This window comes from Mirounga leonina, unplaced genomic scaffold, assembly GCF_011800145.1.
Source record: "Mirounga leonina isolate KUSES-001 unplaced genomic scaffold, KU_Mleo_1.0 Mir_151, whole genome shotgun sequence".
NCBI lineage: Eukaryota > Metazoa > Chordata > Mammalia > Carnivora > Phocidae > Mirounga > Mirounga leonina.
In genome coordinates, this window is record NW_023270377.1 from 20433345 (window position 1) to 20451313 (window position 17969).

At 47.8% G+C, this 17969-nt stretch overlaps 1 protein-coding gene and 1 long non-coding RNA gene across 2 annotated transcripts in view; both read right to left on the reverse strand.

The window, feature by feature from the left end:
• Positions 1 to 10011: 10011 nt before the first annotated feature.
• On the reverse strand, positions 10012 to 11192 carry LOC118012064. Its single transcript, XR_004679595.1, has 2 exons — positions 10420 to 11192; positions 10012 to 10200 (listed from the first exon to the last, which is right to left on the reverse strand). It is a non-coding gene; the product is annotated as an uncharacterized LOC118012064 (long non-coding RNA).
• Positions 11193 to 15475: 4283 nt separating this feature from the next.
• Positions 15476 to 17969, reverse strand: part of XRCC5 (X-ray repair cross complementing 5) — an 89105-nt gene continuing 86611 nt past the window's right edge. Inside the window, exons 20-21 of the mRNA XM_035007191.1 lie at positions 16471 to 16545; positions 15476 to 15703 (exon numbers count right to left, since the gene is read on the reverse strand). Of these exons, the coding sequence (XP_034863082.1) occupies positions 15689 to 15703; positions 16471 to 16545 (90 nt within the window). The 3' untranslated portion in view covers positions 15476 to 15688. The remainder of the gene's footprint in view (positions 15704 to 16470; positions 16546 to 17969) is intronic.

The following is a 17969-nucleotide window of genomic DNA, read 5'->3' on the forward strand; positions in this document are numbered from 1 at the left end:
ATAAACGAAGGTTCTAGAGGGGAAGGGGGTGGGGGGAGGAGTTAGCCTGGTGATGGGTATTAAGGAAGGCATGTATTGAATAGAGCACTGGGGTGTTATACGCAAACAACAAATCATGGAACACTACACCAGAAACTAATGATGTAATGTATAGTGATTAACATAATGTAATAAAATAAAATTTAAAAAAATCTTTTCACATAAAAATCTAGATTTATAGTTTCTCTCTCAAAAAAAAAAAAAATGAGGACACTCAGTCCCTAGTCCCACTTGACTACCACTGAGTAGCAGCTGTCCCTTTTAGAAAGGGCATGTGCCACCCAGGCCACTGTCCTCACCACTCCCTACTGATTCCTGGCACGAAAGAAGATTAGAGTTTTCATTTATCATCACACGTTTGCCATCGCTTTAACTGTGGAGACCCAGCTGTCTGTGTCCATGTCTCTGCAAGCTGTGAGCTCCCTGAGGCCCGCGGCTTTACCCTCCCCCCGTTCCCCCTGCATGCCGGCACCTGCTTGGTCCCAGGGCCCCGTCCTTCAGCTGCACACACAGCCCCTCTCCTCCCCAAAGGTGCTGTGCCAGGGTAGATTCAGCCATACATCCCTGCAGAACCTGCAAAATCGAAGCTTCCTTCCAGTTCTGAAGAGCCTTTGAAATACTGAGCATTTGCTCTATTCTCCAAAGATACCGTTTGAGTATGTGAACACCCCTCTCGGGAGGCTGACCCCAAAAGCCTAGGTGGTCCATTTCTCCTCTGCTGGGAGTTGGGGGGGCATCCGCGGTACCTCACTGCGTTGTCCTCCGAAGGAGATCATCCAGGGAATGTGGCGAAGGGCACAGATTTGGAAGCCGGGCCACCTAAACCTAAACTTGACTTCCAGCACTCCCTACGAGGGGGAACTTGGGACAGTGACTGGGCGTCCGTGGGCCTCGCTCTCCCATAGGGGAATAGTGAAGTAGAAGGTGCTTCCATCAGTCCATCCGAGGAAGGGAGCGCTCTAGTCCTTACAACAATGCAGACCAGGTTTCTGGCAGGTCGCCCTGCTGTACCATTTCATGTGACCAGCACATGGGAGGCATAGAAAAATTGTTACTGTCGTCTCTCTTAGTACCATCGCCACGGAGTGCCAGCTCTGGGGAAGAGTTGCAGACGGGGTTCAGGAAGCCTGGAGGCCTGGGTCCGAGGCACCCCAGTGCCACCGACTAGCTGAGTGACCTTAGTTAGGCGAACCCTCCGCTCTGCTCAGCCTCCTCAGCCAGGAGCAGGCGTCCTCTGCTGTCCCTACTGGCTGTGACACTCTGTGCCCCTTCCCGGGCCTCTCATACTCGAGTGGCCACGCTTGTTGTGTGTTCTGTCTGCCTCGGTCCTATCAGAGGTGCATGGTCATCTCCCCAAGCTAGAATTATGTCTGTAAGATTCAGGCTCTAAGTCAGGTTCTCCTTCGAATCTCAGACCTAAAATGCGCTCAGTAGGGGCACCTGGGTGGCTCAGTCGTTAAGCGTCTGCCTTCGGCTCGGGTCATGATCCCAGGGTCCTGGGATCGAGCCCCGCATTGGGCTCCCTGCTCGGCAGGAAGCCTGCTTCTCCCTCTCCCACTCCCCCTGCTTGTGTTCCCTCTCTCACTGTGTCTCTCTCTGTCAAATAAAATCTTTAAAAAAAAAAAATGCACCCAGTAGAAGCTTCTTTTTTTTTCCCATAGTGGCAGCTTCCAGGCTGGGCACGCCACACTTCTGTATTTGTTCATTAATCCATCCTTCCATTACCTCAATAACATTAAATACTTGTCACACATAACATGGTATGGGCACTAGGGAGAATGAATAAGACAACCCAGGACATAAAATCCAGCAACTCGCCCACAGGACATGACCCCGGAGCTCTGAGAACTGGCACGTCAAAGCATCCTGTCACACCCCTGCTTAGGAATACATGTCGTGGCTACCCCATGCCACCCTAACTTCATGAGGCAGGTGGGTGCTGGGGGTACCGGAGGACCAGGCCAACCTAGCACCATCGAAAGCACCATGCTCTCTAGATCGCTTCCTCCAGCTGGAGCCACCATCCTTGTCTGTGCTACACTCTTCCTCCCTTCTTATGGGCCATGGATGGTCACCCAAGCATTTCCAGACTCTCCCTCAGCTGCATGTGTTGTGGGCTCTGGCATCAGGAGCCTTCTCCTCTTTTCCCAGAAGCCTGCATGGCCTCCCACTGACGGAGGCTGATAATGAATGAGTTCATTACCCCGGCTGCTGGGGCTCATGACAGCCCATCTGCTGGCATGATTAATTAAAACTCTGGCGAAGGAGGTGCCATCTCAGGGCCAGAAAGTCATTAATTGGAGCATCTTCCAGCCCGTTGTTTCTGACCGATGCCTGAAAGAGAGCAGGGTCTTCGTGGGTCAGTCCCATTGCCTTCTTCTCCTTTCTGTTCCTTGCAGGGTCTCCTTCTCCAGGAGCCCACTCACATTAAGCGGAGGCAGAGTGGAGGCAGATCCTCAGATTCTCCAAGTGGGGCAGGGAGGCCATTTCCTGAGAAGTGGATTTTCCCACTCCTCCCAGGAGCGGAGAGTATTGGGATTTTATTTATTTATTTATTTATTTATTTATTTATTTATTTATTTATTTATTATTTTTTAAAAGATTTTATTTATTTATTTGAGACAGAGAGAATGAGAGACAGAGAGCATGAGAGGGAGGAGGGTCAGAGGGAGCAGCAGACTCCCTGCCGAGCAGGGAGCCCGATGGGGACTCGATCCCGGGACTCCAGGATCATGACCTGAGCCGAAGGCAGTCGCTTAACCAACTGAGCCACCCAGGCGCCCGAGTATTGGGATTTTAAAGAGGGTTTCACCCTCTCTTCTCTTGACCCCTGTGCTCAGGGACATTCTCATCTCTGTCTCTCTGTCCCGCCAGCTACGTGGGAAGCAAGGCTGCAAGGAAAAGCCTCAGACCCAAGCAGAGCTCTTCGGCCCACGGCACCAAAAGCCTGCATTTGGGGGGATGTTGGTGCCTTCCTGGTCATAAATAACGCTGCCCCTTTGGTCCCCAACTATCTGCAATAATGGTCTGCTTCCCTCTACGTCAGGATCTAGAGAAGAAGGTCAGTCTCAGATCTGAGAAGGAACCCCACTGCCTCTGGGACAGAGGGACCAGACTTCTGTTTTTTTTGTGTGTAGCCCACAGGTCCTGGAATATCGGATTAAGATCCAACTTGGGCTTCTGACTTGAATGAAGCCGTAGTAGGTACCAATTTGTGCCCTCACAACCTAGAGCAACCTGTTGCCTTTGGTTTACAAAAATTCTGTGTCTTGTTTCTCTACCACTTCTTCCCCCACATCTGAGGCCCCAGTGCTCTCCCACTACCCCTGAAACAAAATTTATTTGGGACCTATCATTCACACCAGCATAGAAATAGGTGATAACAGTTTATTTTTATTTTTTTACAAAGATTTTATTTATTTGACAGAAAAATAGAGAGAGAGCACAAGTAGGCAAAGCGGCAGGCACAGGGAGAGGGAGAAGCAGGCTCCCTGCTGAGCAGGGAGCCTGACATGGGGCTCGATCCCAGGACCTTGGGCTCATGACCTGAGTGGAAAGCAGATGCTTAACCGACTGAGCCACCCAGGTGCCCCTGAAAACAGCTTAAACTAGTATTTTTATTAGAAGCATCTCCATTTTAACAAGGACCTAAGCCTTGAGCTATGGGAATGAGACAGGTGTACTTTCAGAATAGGAACCAGAGAATGGAGGGAGAGAGCTTTGGACTGTTTTGAATCTCCTAGTAATGAACTTTCATTCTAGAAAACATATTAAACCAGTCCCTCTGTTTTTCTGTATTCTCAACAGTGTCCTCCCGGGGGTGAGCATTATTTCACCATAATATTACCAGGAAGAAAGGGGGGTTGCTGGGTCCCTCCTCTGGATGGCCTGTCATGTGAGCCTCACCTACTCTCAGGAACAAAGATGGCGATGTCCTAGAAATGACCTTGAATTATATACTCAGCTGCTTCCAGGAGGTGTTTGTGCTTTTTGCTACTATGAAGTGAAAAGGACGTGGCTGAGGGACAGGGGGTGGGTCGGGCTGAGAAATGAACCGCGAGTATGGTGAGGAGAGGGTGGGCAGGAAGGCAGTGTTATCCTTGTGGGACACTTGGACCCACACCAAGAGATGGCTTCAGAGCTCCAGTTTTGCCTTCCCTACAGAGTCACTGTGGGATTGTAAGGAAAAGTCCCGATCTCTCTGCATCTGGATCTTATGTGTCCGTTTGACTCCTTATCGAACGGAAATGGGGTGACAATGAGGGAAATGGCATGTGGTCCAAGTGCTGAATTTTAACAGGGGAAACTTGTTACTTTGTTTCAAAGCCCCAGGGGCTCCCTGAGAATGGTAGATGTGCTCAGTCTTGGATATTTGTCAGCTTTATTTACTGATATGCCTAGAACAGTGCCAGGCACACAGTAAGGACTCCATAAATATTTGTGTAAGAAATGAATAACAATCAACTAGGAAGTACCCTTCAAGCCTTCAAGTAGTCCAATGTTTTGAACTTTGTAAAGTCATGGAGTCCTATGAGCAAGCAATATCTTGCACGTCCTCCCAGTAAAAACTTCCCTTTATTATAATAGGACCCTAAAGAAGTCAGAGCAGACACGTCCGAGGCAGGGACTAGACAGGCACTCTCCCTTCTGCTTTCTTTAGGGGTTGTTGTTTTATTCTGTGCGGGGAGGAGGGTACTCTTGCCTCACTGGCCAGGATTTAATTTGGTAGGAGAAAGGGAAGAGAAAAGGAGAGGTGAGGAGGGAAGGAGGCGGAGGAAGAATCCCGACCTTGTGCCCTCCAGCTCTGAGATACACAAGACCAAGGCCTCCAAGCTCCCTAAGAAGGAGCAACCAGCCAGCCTTGCAGCCAGTGTCCTTCAGGCAGGTATCTAGAGGCAAATACTGCCAAGAGTAGGAGGGAGACAGCAGGAGATGGTGCCCAAACTCGGCCACATGTGGAATCAGTTGGCGATCTTTATGCACGAGGATGCCTGGCTCCTGAATTCGGATTCAGTCAGCAGACCCACGACCTGGACCATGGGGGTTCTAAAAGCTCCTTGGGTGGTTCTAATGTAGAGCAAAGTTTGGGACCCACTGCAGGAGGAGCAGGAATGGGTAGCCCTGCCCGCAGCTTCCCCAGTGAGCAGCCCCTGTGATTCTTAGCCCACTTCTCACGAAGTGTTGGCCATCACGCACCTCACCCTCCAGCCAAACCAAACCTTTCCAAACCTGGCCTGACCCCTGCCCCGCTCCTCCCTCTTACTAGATTCTGTTTTATTCGTGGTCCGGCTGACACGCCACCAACTCCGGAAAGTGTCCCCGCTTACCAAGACCGAAAGTCACGTCTACTTCAGCGCCCTTACAGCTCTTCTTGGGCCCCTCTGGCAGCCTTTCTCAGCGGCAGTTTCTGGCTCTTTGTGAACTTCTTCAGGACTTGCAATGCGCTGTCCCATTCTAACCTTCTGGAGTGCTCAGTGGTGTTTTGGAGACAGCGGGTGCTCAGTGCACAGTCACTAAACTGAATTTCAGAGACAAGGATCCTAGGACACAGGTCAGGGAGTGGGTGTGCATGTGGACCTGCTTGTAGGGCAGCTGGAATATCAATACAGGCACCCCCTCTTGCCAGACGCGGTCCTGGGTAAGATCCCTGTGTTGCACATGATGCCCAGAAGAGCAAATGCGAAAGGACAGGGCCCAGGGCTGAGACTAGATACTGACCACATGGTCTCCCTCACGTAAGAATTCACGAATAACAGGACCCAAAGACACATACGCAGCAATAACCGCCAACACCTGTAGAACACTTCGGTTCACGTTCACATTCTCAATAAACACTTCACAACTGCAGACACTTGACAATTCAGAAGTCTGGCCCCTTCCACTCACACAAGACGCACAAACATTACCTCCCCATTGGGCGAGAACATCAAACGCGAGTGTGCACACACACATTTTTTTTTAACATACATCGAGTGCCTTCTGTATTTCAGGTGCTGTCTAAATAGATGACAGACACAAAACACACTCCCCAAAGGCCCACTCACACATGCCTCTGTGTGTGTCTGACTCAACCCACCTCCTCTCCGTACCACACCACTCTTTCCTATAAGACATGTTTGTCCCCTGCAGACATCATTCCCAACCTTCGTGGCTCTTAAGGGTTCAATCGTGTCCCCCAGAAAAGCTAGATTGAAGTCTAACTCCCAGTACTTCAAAATGTGACCTTATTTGGAAATAGGGTTGTTGCTGGTGAAATTAAGATGAAGTCCTACTGAAGAACAGTGGACTCCTAATCCAAGGACTGGCTCCTTATAAAACGACGCTCTCAGAGATGAATACGGTGGCCCAGCAAGGGAATGTGTGCAAGGATGTGTGCCTGCCGGGCACAGGAATATACCTGCAAGTGTAGTGAGTGAGTGCACATATGTGTGGTCCCTATAAAGTCAGAACTGTTGTTGTCCCTCTTCCTTCACACACACACACACACACACACACACACAACCTTTCAGCCCTGAAACTTTTGAGTGTCTTCTTGGCCTAAACTATTAATAAAAGTCATGTACTCCCCTGCCTCCCTTTGCCACTGGGCCCATGGCAGCTTGAGAGTGGTGATTAAATCCCTATTAGGACACTAATCAAAATAGCCCATAAAAGGCATCTAACCCTGAAGCCCACAGGGTCCACAGAGCTGGAAATAGGGGAGGAAAATCTTTAAACCAAGGAGCCAAGTGACACACTGCGATGTGACCAATCTGCTGAGGTTCCAAGACTTGAAACACGTAACACACACACATGTGCACACATCTCTGCCCATCTACAATTCAAGCTGCCCTTTCTCTTAGGGAGCTTCCAATTCCTCGTCTTCTGCTCCAACACTGCTTGAGAGGCAGCTATTCTGTAGGAGAAAGCAGAAGGCATGCTGGGTGATGCCCCCTGGAGCACAGAGCAAGGTAAGGACAGAGATGGAGTTGTTTCTCCGAATGTTGTCACTGATCCACGCAGGGCTGGGGTGCCCAGTAGTACAAGATCAGGGCATTTTAAAGCTAGACAGATGCTGGTGTAGAGGAGGAATATAAAATTGGAGAGGCTGGTAATGGGGAATATTTACTGGGCACTTATGTGCCAAGCGTTCGTGTGGGTCATCCTCCTTCATCCTGGCAATGCTGGAAGCTACGTGCTATTAACATAAACCTTGCCTGACGGTTGCAGAAACCAGGGCTAAGAATGGGTGAGTAACTTGGCCACAGTCTTAAGACCAGGCAATGGTCGTGGCAAGATCTGAAATATAGTCAGTCTGATGCTGGGCTCGGCTCTTATTCGTGACGTTCAGTGGAAATTAAATTCTAGGGGGAAGAGGGATGGAAAAGGAGTTGGAAACCACCGAAGGTCCAGACTCTGCAGGTGCACAAAGCCCTGGATGACAAAAATGGAATTCCAGGTCTGTACGCTTTCCTGCCTCTCCAGCTCCCACGAGCGCCTGCCTCGGGCCAGTGGTCGACACGGGCAGGACAGCAGCACCCTTTCAGGGCACTCACTCACCCATGTCCAGGTGCAGGGATGGCGCAGGGCAGAGAGGGGCATGGTGGGCCTCCCCAGTAGGTCCTGGGAATGGAGATCCAGGAGAGGCCTGGTGTCACGGTGGACAGCTGCAGCTCTATCCAGAGCCCTCTGCAGAATTTCTCTCTGGCTGTGACACAGGATGTAGGGGGGTGGGTGACCAGGAGGCTGGGGAGCCTGAAAGTGACCGACACTGGCTTACTCTGTAGGGAGTGTTACTTCAATGAATGGACTTTAAATCTCAAAGCCACCAACTGCCATACATCCAGCAAAATGGAAGTCTAAAAGGGTGCGACGACAACCCTTAGAGCTAGTAAGTAAAGGAGCTGGGTGACAGAAACTTCTGGTTGGTTCACCGTTCTCTCCCACCTTCTTTCCTGCTTTGAATAGGAACAAGAGGAGGGAAAGGCATCAAGAACTGCGGACTTCCCGGAGATGTTCCTGAGCCACAGAATCACCCGTGGCGGCCCGTGCAAGACTTCTCATAAGTGGAGAAAAGAAAGCCTGATTTTAAGCCGGTGTTAGCTGGTATTCCCGTTACTTCTAGCCCGAGGTTCTCCAGACTGCTCTGTGAAGCTCACACCCACACTACGATGTCAGTGAGGGAGCAAGGGACGGGTCCTTATTCATCACTCCCAGGAAAAGATTTTGTAACATTTTAATATTGTAAAAATTGGGGCGCCTGGGTGGCTCAGTTGGTTGGGCGACTGCCTTCGGCTCTGGTCATGATCCTGGAGACCCGGGGTCGAGTCCCGCATCGGGCTCCCTGCTCGGCGGGGAGTCTGCTTCTCCCTCTGACCCTCCCCCTTCTCATGTTCTCTCTTAAATAAAATCTTAAAAAAAAAAAATTGTAAAAATTGGGATACAGACTAAAATGGCCACTGTTTTTGTTTTCCCCTTTCTTTACATAATTAATGGTATTTTGGGTTTGAAGAAATATTATAGTTGAAAAGATCCCATGCAATGGACTGCTGGACCCATCAGGCTTCTGGGTCCCCAAAGATCTTGTCGCTCCCATTGCCTCTTATTTGTCCAAACTGAATGGAGAGTGGGATGGGAGGGTGAGTCTTTATTTCTGGGACGAGAGTCCATACATCTGTTTAAACAATCACAGGCCCTAGCAACCTTCCTGCTGCTTTGAGAACAAGGTCCTTTTGAAATGAAAACTTAAGCCATTTATGCCAAAATATCTATGCTGCTAGTGATAAAACTTTTTCTCAAATTGTCTTTGAGCCTATGATACATCCTTCTGGATACCTGCAGCGGTCTCCCAACTTTTGAGAGTATATTTGATGTTTGAAAACAGTGAAAGGTCACCTTTGGCCAAACCCTGTGAGTAAGGAGCCAAATAATGCAGATGGTTTGCTCTAAGGGGGTGACTAAAAGGGGCACGTTGCCTCCTGAGATTACTTTGAAGAACACCAGAAATCTAGCCCTTTTCTTCTTTCTTGAGTCCCCTATACACCACCACTGCCTCTGGATAACCTGCAAGCAGTGTTCCGAGTGACAAGGATCTCCTTCCTCCCACTGCCCATGACCCGCCGTCCTCGGGCAGAGGCAGGGAGAGCTTGCTCCTAAGTGTCTCCTCTCTGTCCACTTGCGAGACCTGGAACCACAGCTATCTTGGTTTGGAATTATTATTATTTTTTAATTTTTTATTTAAATTCAATTTAGTTAACATACAGTGTATTAGTTTCAGGGGTAGAATTTAGAGATTCATCAGTGCATATAACACCCAGTCTCATCACATCACATGCCCTCTTTAATGCCCATCACCCAGTTACCCCATCCCCCCACCCAGCTCCCCTCCAGCGACCCTCAGTTTGTTCCCTTGGTTTGAGTCTCTTATAGTTTGCCTCCTTCTGTTTTTATCTTGTTTTTCCTTCCCTGCCCTTATGTTCATGTTGTTTCTTAAATCCGAATTGAGTGAAATCATATGGTATTTGTCTTTCACTGACTGATTTATATCGCTTAGCATAATACCCTCCAGTTCCATCCAAGTCATTGCAAGTGGCAAGATTTTTCTGATGGCTGAGTAATATTCCATTGTATATATAAACCACATCTTTATCCATTCAACTGTCGATGGGCATCTGGGCTCTTTCCATAGTTTAGCTATTGTGGACGTTGCTGCTATAAACATTGGGGTGCAGGTGCCCCTTTTAATCACTATGTTTGTATCCTTTGGGTAAATACCTAGTAGTGCAATTGCTGAGTCGTAGAGTAGCTCTATTTTTAACTTTTTAAGGAACCTCCGTACCGTCTTCCAGAATGGCTACACTGGTTTGCATTCCCACCAAGTGTAAGAGGGTTCCCCTTTCTCCGCATCTTCGCCAACATCTGTTGTTTCCTGACTTGTTAATGGTTTCAAATTATTTTTCCTCTTTTAGTAAAAAAAAATTTTTTTTAAAAGCCAGAAGTAGACTGGTATTTCTCTGTTACTTCTCATAGATCTCATTCCTCAGCTTTCTGTCTGGTCCAAGATAGACTCTCATCCTCTCAGAATTGAGCACATTCTGTTCCACTCATCTCATGTGGCAAACATTTTGACACAGGCCGCGTGAAGTCAGAGTTGACAGAGATGGTTCTTGGGTGTTGCTGAAGCTGCAGAAATGATGGGTCACACACAGGGCAACTTCTGGTTTTTTCCAACCCCCATCAGACATTCCCACCTGGCAGCTGACATGCCTGTGACTCCCTTTTACCCCCACGCTCTGACAATTGCCGGCAATGCAAACGGATAAGAAATGAAACATACTTTCCAACCTTGGGAAAAGTCACATATATATTCCATAAAATGGTCTAGATTTGCCAGGAATTTACCATGCTCTTCCCTCTGCCTCTGAGCAAGAGTTTCTAATCCAAGCAGGCAGACAGCAGAGAAGGGAAGGAATCTCCTTCCTGGTTCCAGAATCCCCGGAGATCCCTCCACAGGGCATAAAAAGAGTCTTCGCACTAGAACAGACACAGCATCCTGTGAAATACACAAAAGCCACGTGGCCACATGGAATAGGTGTATGCATCTTTGATGAGGTGTAGGATCCTGCCCCTATTTCCCCCAGTTAAATAAATTCACACCCAACAGCTTGGAATGCAACTTTAAACTATGAGCAACAACAAATGTGTCACACACGCTACCCTTTTGTGCTTTCCGTGCCAAGCTGTTATGTACAGTTACTTTTAAGAACAGAGTTCATTTGTGTTCTCACTTCTGAAAGGGAGTTACAGATATTTGATTCTGGCCATAGAATCAAGGCATGAAGGCTGTATTGTTACCTGAGGAGGAGCCGGGCTCACAGTCACCCACATGTGACTGATTTCAGGTTTAAACCTTAAGGAATCCGTGTCATCCAGAGATGACTGGACCCCCCACGGTCAGCCTGTTTCACCCCTGCTTTCCCCAAAGCAGGTCAGAGGTTCACAGCACATGTGCACCCCTGAAATAACCAACTCCAAACACATTAGTGAGGAGTGAGTATTTCACTGAATGGAGCGGGGAGATGGAAGATTCACTCACACCCCACACAGGACAGAACTAAGAATACAATACAAAGCACATCTGTGCTTCCTTCATCCCTGAAGTACCCCCCCTTCCATGCCAGCTGGCCAATCTTCTTCTCTTTACCCCCCTCTCCCTCTAAAGCTTCCCCCTCCTTTATAATGTAACATTCATCAAAAGAAAGGGTGGCAATTAGCCAGAACACAACCACTGCCATATCTGTGGTTCCTCAAGCTTCCCCCATGGTGTCATCCTCCTCCTACAGGTGTCTTCCCACCCTGCTGTCCCACTGTGTGCTCATGGATCCTCACACTAGCCCTGCAAGGGCTCCCGTCATTCCCAGCATGCTGAAATGGTAAGAGGGCAGAGAGAAAACCAGAGACTCACCCAAGCTAAGACAGGATACAAGACACATCCTCCAGGGCTTGTCAGAGCCCTTACCCACCTATGATGCTGCAGAGCAAAAGCAGGTGGCCTGGGAAATGTAAACTGTAAGGCTGGGAATGAGGCATGCGTCTTGGTTGCCTCTTCTCTACCCTAGGCAGCACCTGTTCCATTCCCATTACTCAAGCAGCCCCTGCAAAGTCATACATATGAACTGCCCCCCACCTTGACTGAGAAGGTCCTGTCTTCTCCCAAGCCATCCTGCCCACAGATGAAACAGTGACTCCGTTATTCTGTTGCTTACAGAGGTTAAGGGACTTGCTAAAGCCACAGAGCTGTCCAGTGTTACTGACATTAGGATTTAACAAACCCAGGAGTATCAAACATCCAGCACTATCGAAGCACTAGGGCAATATGTCTCTCTAAAGAACAGAAGGAAATCGAGTCCAGAGTTAGGTTCAGATGGAAGAAAAGAGGCATTTCCTTCCTTTCCAAGGTGACCACAGGAAGCCAACACTACCTAAACAGGGATTATAACTGCTGATCGGGTGGATTGACCTACATGGAGGTGTCAGTGTAGGCTGGAGGAAACCCCTGTCCCCACCACCCTCCTGGTACTCTCCCGCTAGAGGGAGGGCGACTTACAAATGTGACTGGCGACTGGGTCGTATTTATTACGGGTCATTAAGTCCCTAATGGGTTATACGTACACTAACCTCCATAGGCATTTCTACCTCTGCTCCATGCTGCCAGCCAGACAAGAAAGCCGAGGCCTACTCTTTCTGAGTAGGCCCCACACAATGTTCTTGCTCTGTCCCAGGCTTGGCAGCCAGCTGGGGGCAAGACCTGGATGTAGGAAGCAGACTATAAACCAAAGCCCCGAGCTGTTCTCCTGTGCTGGTTTCCACTTTGCTGTCTGCTCCTTGTACTGAATTCCAGCAGGGCATTAACAGGAAAGGAGTGTTTGGCAAGGCAGGAGGAATACAGCCATTCCTTAGGCCCTGGTTTTGATACTAGCTTAATATGGTCAAAATCTAGGGGGACAATATCATCTATAATCCCTATTAGGAGGCCACTTTTGAGAGTGAAAGAGGGCATTATTAATCATGCCAGGACAATAATGCCCAAGTAAACTGGACGCATGGTCACCTTATCAAAACCATCAACACTTACCTTGGGTCCTAACCCCCTACCTTGATCACATAGAGACCGTAATTTTTATGTAATAACTAGAAAGAAAGCCTAAGTCCAATAGCAATAAATAATCATGAAACTTAGCACCGGTATATTCAGGTTCTAAAAGGACTAAGACAGAAATAAAGACAGGAAGGCGGACCTACTCAAAAGTTCTGCCCATACCCCCTATTTTGTGTTTTCATAATACCATAAGGCTTTATTTGTATAAAGCATTTTGCAGTTTACAAAGTACGCTCACAGGCAAGTTCTTCCTTAACAAACCTGGAAGGTAGGTAATAGGTTGGGCACATTGACAAAGGCCACACAGCAGAGGCAGAACCTATTTCAGGACCTGGGCTGGCCTAGTGTCCTTCCCTACCCATGCTGTGTCCCCTCCGGGCAGCTACTCTGAATGAGCTACCAGATTGTGCTCTGGATCTAGAATACTGGGAGCAAAGGGGCCAAGGGGAGACAGCGGACCAAAGAGATAATCTGTTGCTAGAATCAAATCAGCTGCAAAGACGGTCATCACCACCGTACATATTCCAACCAGAAATATGTTTGTGTGCATTTATTTTCAAAACCATCAGGGACACGTAAAAAAACTGCCTATTCTCAATGTGGTTTTCTAAACAATTTTCCAAGATTCTAATTTTATATGTAAATTAATTGGCAAAGAATCAAACACTAACATTTAAAAGTGGTTCTCAACAGGGGGGCAGCACGTACCCTTGCGGGGGCATTGGCGTTGTGACTGAGGGGCAGTGGGGAGTCCCCTCCTTTATCTCCACTTCCTCTAGAAGTCATACATGTTAGTGGCACACAAGACCAAAGGTGAGAGGGAGGACAGTCCGTGACTTCTGACTCCCATACAAACCTATCATCTACGGGACTAACAGGCTTCTGAGGCCCAGCCGCGGCCGGCGGATGATCATGTACTACTGCTCGCTGCTCTCCCAGGTCACAGTTGGCAGAACTCCTGGGAGTTCTACAGATCTGCAAAACTCATTTCAGGGAAATGGGACCTTGGTGTATTCATCAAAAACATCATGCATGCCTTACGCACAAGAGTATGCCCTGACCGAGTCCACATAGCCTGTATACTGTGCCTACGGGACATGGATTCAGAAACTGTGTGGCTAATTTAGTCCTTTCTCTCCCTAGCATGTTGAACTCATTTCTTTCTTCAGTATTCAGACACTTTAGATAAAAGTGGGGTTAGAGAAGCACAAATAATCCCACTATGCACAACACAAATCAGAAAGTATCAGAAGATCTAAAGGACTAACCTGATTCAAACTTTTCCCGGTTTGACAGAAGGACTGTCTCCGAGAGAGAACTTGCAAACTGCCAAAGACGAGGGATGTGATCTTATCAGGCCATGCCCACTGAACGCATTCATACTGCTAGGATGATCTGATGAGCATAATGTGGAATTTAAAGTACAAAGCTTTCCCTCTTGATATGAAATGGTTCAGTTCTGTCCAAGTCACAAACATCCCCTGGGCTCCAACCATCCAACTAGACAGTAAGATACAGATGGCATCATCCTTCATGGGGGTTGCTTCAAATGGGCACCTGGATATCAAGATTGACTAAGGTGGGGGTGCCCGGGTGGCTCAGGTAAGCAGCTGCCTTCGGCTCAGGTCATGATCCCAGGATCCTGGGATGGAGCCCCGCATCGGGCTCCCTGCTCAGTGGGGAGCCTGCTTCTCCCTCTCCCTTTGCCGCTCCCCCTGCTTGTGCTGTCAAATAAAAAAAAATCTTTAAAAAAAAAAAAAGATTGACTAAGGTGTGCACAGTATTGAGAGGGATGTCCTAGAGGCCCATAGTAAGCCACTCCTCTCTCAAATCAGCTGACTGATCAATGTTCTGTTGTGGAGGGCCGTCTTCAAGCAATGCATAGAGGGTCTCTAATCCCCAGCACAGCACTGAAAAATTCTTTTGCAGACAATTCATAATGAGTGGCAATCCACAGGAAGAGAGAGTCATTTATACCTTTAATATTACCTTTGCAAAATGAAGGGAAGCAGTGACTGTTTATGGGGGTGCGGAGGATATGGGAGACTGGGCACCACAGAGTTGGGGACACCAAGGAAGGAGTTAGAACTTGGGGAAAGAATGAGGTCTGGAAAAAAAAAGGGTTTTGCTATTTTCTTATTTTAAGAAAGGAAATCTCACCCAGACAGAGAGGAAAGGAGACTAAGGTAGAAATGGAAAAGAATGGGAAATTAAGGAAGAGGTGCTTGAACACAATCACACTTTCTCTCTGTGAGACCGCTCAGTAGGCAGTAATGAAATGATAAAATCCTAACTCCTAGGGGTGAATCTCTCCATTTTGTTTTGTTTTCTTGTTTAGGGTTCGCTGATATGTCAGAGGCTGGGCCAAAAGGGCATCTTGTCTTCATGAGCGCACCAGCACTGCTCAGTACCTGGGGAAGCGGTGCTCCCCTCCCACCCTGCTTAAGGAAAACCACCCATACACACAGCTGACGTAATGTGGGGACTAAAAGGCTTAAGTAAAAAGACCAAGAGTCAGCCCTTAGCCATGATTTCCCAAACCCACCTTTCTGCTGGTAAGAAACTAATGCCACCGTCTGATCAGCATAGTTGTGCTTGCGTTTGGTTGAGGACTCCACCTCTGGGGGAGGACTGAGAAACTCACCAATGACATGCCATAGTTCTGCACGAGACAGCTTCATGAGGGTCACAATCCTCACCAACATACCAGGGCAGGAGGAAATCTGTTTTGCAGAAACTTCAAAGCACGTGCATAATATACTGAGATCAATAAAGACCACAAAAGAAATAATACACCAATGAGAAAATAACAGGGATTCTTTATAAACGTGTATGGGATCGAAATTATCCCTGCCACATGTATATATTCATTCCAGAGAATTAGGAGATTTACTTCCACATAACCTACGGGGACCATCTCCAGAGCTTCCCGTTCCCCTTGAATGGCCTCCTCTGGACAGAAGTCCCAGCATGACAGCAGTGGTAACTCTCGATTCCTCACACGGCCATGACCTAGATCAAGTCCAGCTGTGAACAAGAAGGACATTTTTAGAAAGGAACCAACTCCAGACCACTGCTTCTGTGGTGGGAGCCAGTTTAACAACATGGCTCTCTTCACTTCTGGTATAGCTGGACTTGGGCACCGACTTACTGCCAACTATCGGAGGTGTTAAAAACCAAGTGTCTCATTACAGCACTAAGAACTCCACAAAAAGACTGAAAGTGTTTACTGGAATCAGCTGTCATGTGCAGCTTCTAGGCAGGAAGTCTCCACACATGAAAGAGGGATACAAAGCCAAACTTACACCACGCCTCCCAGGCATCCAGACGTGGTACGAGGAGGTCCAGAAACACCCAAATGCCTATCAGCCCATTTTGTTTACATTAAGTTAATTGAGAACATTCAAGAATTAGGCTTCTGAAAGGCTGTTTTTATTTGTCAACCCACACAAATTCCATGTTGTATTGCCTATTTGGGTTGAGAGCAATTTCAGTAAATTATGACATTCTGCTACTAAAGGAATGGCCTCGCCAGCTCTTTTCAGTCCTTCACAGGAGAGGATTAAACTGAATGAACAATGTAACTGAAACCTGAGAGCACAGGAATTTCCATTATGAAATTACCTATCTGATTAAATTTATAATGGCAATAAATAATAGTGGAGGGAGCTTCTGGCATATCAGCAATTAAAACTCAAATAAGAAACAAGTCTACGATCAGCAGCATTGTGGCTATGTTTACAGCTTGGCGATTTCAATCTGGAGAACACCTGGTATATATTAAAAGCACTTACTAAATCATCCACGTCACCACCTTCTGCAAATATGGCTCCTGTGTCTTCATTTGGATTTTCTTTAGGGGCCAGAAACTGTGAACAGAAAGTCAGGGACACCACGATGACATTTTTGCCTCTTTGGACAGAAGGCACGGTCTGCTAGCAGCACCACAGGCAGATCGAAGAAGGCTTGCTTCGCAGTCTCACTGCAACGGCCTCAAAGAAACATCACCTGGATGCATACTCCCTCCTCTGGCCCCAGGTGAGAGGACTGATTTTGAAGTTGAAGAGCCCACATTCCCTAGTCACCATGAGAAAGTTCTTGTGAAGAGGGAGGAAACGACATGGCTCGCCAAGGCAGTGACCCCATGGATGGGCCCATGTCAGGTGCAGAGGTCAACTGATATTCCCATTTCTGCTTCCACAGGGGATATGTGTGCTCATTAGGGTTAAGAAAAAAAACCAGACTCCCCAAACCGATATGTCTTCTCTCCTGAAAGGAGCATAAGAACCAAGTGTTTGAACTCAACAATTAGAATCTCATTCCTCAACTCTGCAGAGGACAAAAGGAAGACTTCCTGTAAATGATGTGAAACACAAAAACAGGTGAGCTTGGGAGGCTGGGCAATTCCTTTTCTGGAAATCCTTCAGTAGTGTTAGGAAATGTCTGAAAAAGGAAGGTGGATGAGAAAGCTTCTAGTGCATGATTCTGCTCAGCATTAGTACTCTAGACCTGGAGCTTCTAAAAGACAGATGCGCAGAAAAGCAAGGGCCTTGAATTGAAGTCTGCAAGGATCTAGGGATGAAATTCAGATTTTAAAAGGGTACTGGGTGCTCTTGAAAATCATATGAACACTCCTGCTCTCCGTCCTGTCCCTCTACGAAATAGCAGTGGGGACTCCTTTCCTCAAGGCTCACGGTAACTGCATCTAAGAGTTAGGTTTTGTCCACCACTTATCTAACACGCAAAGGTGACCCATCTTCCGGTATCGTAACTACTTGAAATGGCAGCAGAGCCAAACCTGGAGGAATGTTTTTAAAGGGGAAGCTGGAAGGTGGGGCATCCCTCTCCCCGTCAGCATTCCTCAGGGTCCGTGTGCGCAGAGCACGCACACGCTGAGCGAGCCTTCCAGCCCCCTTCTGCTCTCCCGCGGCTGCCTCCACCCAGGATGGAAAGGTGTACTTTTCTCACTACCTCAACATGAAAACAAGGCAAGAACTGCTTTCCCTATACATTCCTGTTATGGTACAATGGAAACCATTGAGGCCTCTGAAACCTAGGATTTACAAATAGGCTAAAATATATCTCTTCGACAAACCATGAACTAAATTCACTCTCAAACATCAGGCTGTGTGCAGCAAGTCTCAGGAAGCCAGGGCTGCAGGTCCTTCCGTGCCTCATGTCCAGAAACTCATGCACACAGGTTAACAAGAGACAGTGGAGGCTGCATCTGCATAACTGGAATGGTGGACGTGGCCATGACAGTTTGCTTTTGATTCAACTTCCCTCCTGGACT